This window comes from Myotis davidii, unplaced genomic scaffold (genome assembly GCF_000327345.1).
Source record: "Myotis davidii unplaced genomic scaffold, ASM32734v1 scaffold471, whole genome shotgun sequence".
Lineage (NCBI taxonomy): Eukaryota > Metazoa > Chordata > Mammalia > Chiroptera > Vespertilionidae > Myotis > Myotis davidii.
In genome coordinates, this window is record NW_006283354.1 from 2,189,209 (window position 1) to 2,194,888 (window position 5,680).

At 38.9% G+C, this 5,680-nt stretch overlaps 1 protein-coding gene across 1 annotated transcript in view; it reads left to right on the forward strand.

Moving 5' to 3' along the window:
- LOC102759235 (chromosome unknown open reading frame, human C5orf15) overlaps positions 1-2,989 on the forward strand; it is a 12,697-nt gene extending 9,708 nt beyond the window's left edge. The window contains exon 3 of the mRNA XM_006753563.2: positions 2,084-2,989. Within this exon, the coding sequence (XP_006753626.1) occupies positions 2,084-2,215 (132 nt within the window). The 3' untranslated portion in view covers positions 2,216-2,989. The remainder of the gene's footprint in view (positions 1-2,083) is intronic.
- Positions 2,990-5,680: the final 2,691 nt, after the last annotated feature.

Genomic DNA, 5,680 nt, shown 5'->3' on the forward strand with positions numbered 1-5,680 from the left:
ACTTCTTATCAATGCTTTTGGTGATTCAGGATTTTCTCTTTAGTCATGTTTAAAATGGTAAAACATGGACATGCCTAATCAGTTTATAAATCTATGATATATTTCAGTGATGGCGAACCTTTTGAGCTTGGCGTGTCAGCATTTTGAAAAACCCTAACTTAACTCTCGTGCCTTGTCACATATAGAAATTTTTTGATATTTGCAACCATAGTAAAAGAAAGACTTATATTTTGATATTTATTTTATATATTTAAATGCCATTTAACAAAGAAAAATCAACCAAAAAAATGAGTTCACGTGTCACCTCTGACATGCGTGTCATAGGTTCGCCATCACTGATATATTTTAACAACTATAGTCAGAATGTTTTACTACATGTGTTTCTAAGAAAAGAAATAATTTTAAAAAAATTGATTTGAGGGGAGGGGATAGGAGCGAGAAAGAGAGAGAAACATTCATTTGTTGTTTCACTTATTGATGTATATTTATTGGTTGCTTCTTGAATGTGCCCTGACTGAAGATTGAACTAATAGCTTTGACATATCTGGACATTGCTTTAACCAATTGAGCTACCTTCCAGGGCCAAAACCCTGTGATTAAAAAAAGTAAAAAGGTTTTATATCTTAATTTAGCGTTGCTTTTTCAATGGGAATACTTGTGGGGAAAGATGGTTAATTTAGTACTTTTAATTAAGCATTGAACTTAGTGATATTTTAATAACTTTTTTCCCTGGTTGTAAAAGTTTAGGGAATTCAGAAAATACAGAAAAATATAGAAATGAACATTTAGGCTACCACTTAAAGCTGAGGATTATTACCATTTTGGTATATTTCTGGTATATATATATATATATATATATATATGCACACACACACACATACATATATATATATACACACACGCACACACATATATACATATATATAATTCAGACATATATGTGTATGTTATAATTTTTAACTATTTTTTGTATGTTATAATTTTTAAATGAATTTGATCTCATACAGAGTTTTGTATTGTGCTTTCTACCTAACAAATCATGAGCATTTTCCATTATCATTAATATTCTTTAAAAACACGATTTAATAGCTACATATTTTATTTAGCTGTTTTCTAGTTGAACATTTAGGTGACTTCCAATTTTTAGTTCAGAAATAATGTGACGAACATTTCTGCACTGGAATTGGTTTGTTAGATTCCATGAGGCAAAGGGGGTATAAGAGGACTGAATGGCCCTTGTGTCATCCTGTACACCAAAAGGTGGCAGGTTCAGTTCCTGGTCAGGGCACATACCTAGGATTCAGGTTTGATCCCAGTTGGGGCAAGGACGGGTGCGTACAGGAGGCAACTGATAGATGTTTCTCTCTCACTTTGATGTTTCTCACCCCTCTCTTCTCCCTCTGCCCCTTCTTCTCTCTAAAAATCAATAAACATATCCTTGGGTGAAGATTAAAAAAAAAAGAAAGAAAAAAAAAGAGGACTGGATAAATAATTTAGCGTGAGGGTGCATTTTGGTACTCTTAGTCCCAGAGCTGAATAGTTAAGCTTTACAAATATTTTATTAAAGGAAGATCCAACACACAATGCCCTTTTTAATACTGGTCAGGAAGTCTCAGATTTTGACTTTATTGTAACTTGCTTTGTGATTCCTGGCAAACCAGCTTTTCCTTGGGGACCTTGATTTTTTTTACCTGAGAAATGACAAAACGACCAGATAATGTCAAAATGCCTTCCATATTTGAGAGTCAGTGATTCTAAAATCCTTTTGGTTATTTGTGGTTTAGTGCCCGGTGTTTAATTTGGGTCATCTCTATTATAAACACCTAAGGGATGTGTTAAACAGGTGGGTTCCTGGATTCCACCGCAATCTACTAACTCATTTCTGAAGAGAGAGCCCAGGAATCTGTTTCTAACAAGCACTCTATGTATAATAAAATGGAAAACAATAGCCTTTTTGCTGTTTTTAACATTTTACTTTTCATATTTGGGAACCTAGGAAAGAGGTAATTCACTTGTTATAAAAACTTTTAGCATCTCCTCCATTTTTTCTTCTGTATGTCTAATTTATTTTGTCTTATTCCAGATTTTCCTTCTGGTTCAAAGCAGGAAATGGCGTGATGGTCTTTGTTCCAAAACGGTGGAATATCATCGTCTAGACCAGAATGTTAACGAGGCAATGCCTTCTCTGAAGATTACCAATGATTATATTTTTTAAAGCAGTATGATTTGAGTTTGCTTATTATGTAATATTATTTGCTTGACTTTTTATATGATATCGTGAAGATTTTTGCCATAGGCAATTGATATTTAAATGAGAGGTGGGTCTCTCTTTATTTTGCCTTGGTGCTTTGGAAATTAAATATCACAAACGAGTATATAATTTTTTTACACTTTCAGAGGTGAATTCAGTCAGGTGTCTAAAATGTGGAGCTAAGCATTACCCTTTATTGTTTTAGATTTCTTTCTTGTACTTCTGGAAGTATTAGTGATGCTACTTTTAAAAAAGATCCAAAACTTGTAACTAAATTCTAACATATCCAGTACTATTGATTCAGATTCTCTTCCTGCCCTCCAAATACTCCTTTAAAAGCACATTTCTTTGTGCTCCCAAACTGTAATTTACAAGGATGTATGTAATAATACATACATAGGTTTGCATATAGGTAACATTTTTCTTCTCCAGGAAAATTGTTTTGGATAATTTAAACATAATTTAAGATAATAATATTACTCAATATGACCACAATTTTAGCTCAGTTAATAAATGTTTCTAGAAATTCTGGCAGTAGAGATGCTGCAGTTTGCAGTGGATTTTGGTAACATGTTATAGAGATACCATTTTTTGGTTAGAATTACTGAATTAAATTTAGAGGTAGAAATTGTGGTAAAATAATAAATACATGTACAATTGCTTTTAGTTAGCAATTGATTATAGCACGGGTTCCTCCAAGCTTTCAAGCAGGGGGCAGAGTTTAAAATTATATCAGATTTTTTCATATTGTTTATTATCTTATAGTAAGTTTGAATAAATTTTAGGGGCCATTATTACTTAAATAATATTATATCTAGGCCTTTCAAATTAAAATTAAACCTGAATGAAGTTGTATACATAAAGAATATATGTGTACACTGATGTTTCCTCTCACTGTATTATTTTTAACAGCAACTGGAAACTAATCCTGTATTTTATTTTAGCCTGTCATAAAGAATTGATCAATGTATAAATATATGATTTGAACCATGGTTGACTTACAAGTGTCAATACCAACTTGTTAGAACATATAACCCCTAATGTACATCAAACGCCCACTCACAAAGCCCGGTGAGCAGGTGGGTGTGTGCTTTGTGTAGAGATGGGAGGAGAAGGGCAGTCCGTCATTTCTCGTGGTGGACAATTTACGGTCCTAATCAGGAAGGGAAGCACAATGGAAATACACCTGGACTGTTTGATTGCAGTAATTTTTTTCATATCTGAAGTTGTATTATTTAATATTTTGAATAAGATTTTAAAAAATAAATGGCAAAGATATCAACCCGTGACTTTATAAGTGTGTTTTATTTTAATGATCGAGTGGGTCCTTCATTTGGTTGGTCACAGAGGGTAAGTGCTAAGTCTGGGGGAAGCTAAACTGACTAGCTTGCTTTTGTACCCTTTTTAAAAAATATATATTTTTATTGATTTCAGAGAGGAAGGGAGAGGGAGAGGGAGAGAAATAGAAACATCAGTGTTGAGAGAGAATCATTGATCGGCTGCGTCCTGCGTGCCCCCCACTGGGGATCGAGCATTGCTCCTTTTAACAGTAGAATTCTGCCTCTATGAATTCCACTGAACTTCCAAATCCTACTTTAGGTCCAGTTTACCACAAAGTACTGAAGTAGGATTGTAAAGAAAAGTAAAGCAGCTAAATCAGTGTGGGCCTTCTAGCATGCTGGCTTCCCTGCTGTTTCCCTGATGAAGGCACCTCGGTCCTGAGGATCATCCCCCCTTTAGTGGATCTAGGGTTCTGGGGTTCTTCTGATGGCACAATCTTTGCTACCAAGTCCAATGCTAAAACCAAGTAGCCTCTAATTTTTAGAAAATGCATTGATTAAAAATGCTCCCAGAGTCTTGCAGAGGCACCTGAGCTGTTGGTCTATAAATATGTAGTCTAATTCTACCAAGGTCTGGGACCTAGAACTGCATGCCGGATGTGGTGGGTTACCTTTATCTGAATGACCACATTAATTGTGAGATCTCATCCTTCCCCTAAATCCAGGTTCCCATCAGAGCAGCTGCTGCCCATGAGGCAGAGGGAGTGGAGAAGGCTACTGCTCTCACCGCTGCCAAAGTGTTTCAGCCTTCTCTCTGGCGTCTGGCTGCCTGCCTTTTGCCCTGTCTGGTCTGGTGGTGCAAGTTTACCTCCCTCTGGGTTCTGTAGTGAGCAGTCTCATCCTTCCCAGCAGAGGTTCAGAGCAGTGGTTCTCAACTTTGGCTGCACATTAGAATCACCTGGGAATCTTTTTAAAATCCTAACTTCTAGGCCTCATCCTCTGGGAATTCTGTTTCTTTGTTACTAATGTTGTGGCCTCACCCCATCACAAAGAAACAGAATTTCTGGAGGATGAGGCCCAGAAATCAGGATTTTAAAAACATTCCCAGGTGATTCTAATGTGCAGCCAAAGTTGAGAACCACTGTTCTAGAGGTTAAAAGTATTCCGGGGCCAGGTGTCTTCCAAGGAAACAGAAAAGGAGGCTGTCCTGTGGTCTGAGGTCAGGCTGTAGCTGGATTGTGTTCACCTGTATTTACTTTGACACGAGGGGAAGTTGCTGGGGCAGATTCTGGAAATGGAGCTGGGGCCATTTCTGACTGTCAGCTCAGTAGCTCTGTGCAGTGGGGACCTATTGTCTAGGCTATTGAAGTGACTATAGGAAGCCTGATTTTGGACCAGTAAGTAGCAGCTTCTACCCCATGAACCCCAAGCCCACCTGTCTTCTAGCTGCCTCCTAAGGAGTCCCAGAGCCTTTGGCCACTGTGATGATGCTCCAGATTTAAAAGCCTTGCTCCTAGGAAGTCTCTCTGTACCTAGCATCCTAATAGGCCAGCTCTGAAACCCTATGCTGCTGTCTCACAACCCCTACACTGCCTCATTTCTCTGCGGGGAAATCCAGAGATGCCATGTTCTGGGAATCCTTCACTTCCTGCACGCCTCCCTCATAGGGCCCAGGAAATGCCCCCAGGCCTGGGACTACTTTCCTGGCTCCCCCAGGGCTTCCTTGATGTTGCAGCTTATCAGAGTTGGGTTTACCCAGAACCGTCCAGGCATGGACAGCCTGCAAAGTGTCAGATGGGGCTTCCTTGGAGCCTTCCAACCCCGTTCTTCGTTCCCCATTCTCATCCTTCCTCTGAAACAAGGCCAAAGGGTCCTTCCCTTCATGCTGTGGGCTGTTTCCTAGAGGCAGTGGGACCCAGGACTGCAGAGAGAGCTACATTTAGGCTACTTAGCATGCCCGAGCTAATAGGGCTCGCTCCTCTGAGGGAGCAAGGATAGAGGCAGGGTGTGGGTGCTGAGTTCCACTGTCAGGTGTTCACATTCTGCCATGACCGCAGCATTGCATTAAAAGCAAAACACCTGGGCTCTTTTCACTCAGGCTCTGAGCTGCGAGCTAAGGATGGCAGCAAGTCAACACGGACTGCCCCCC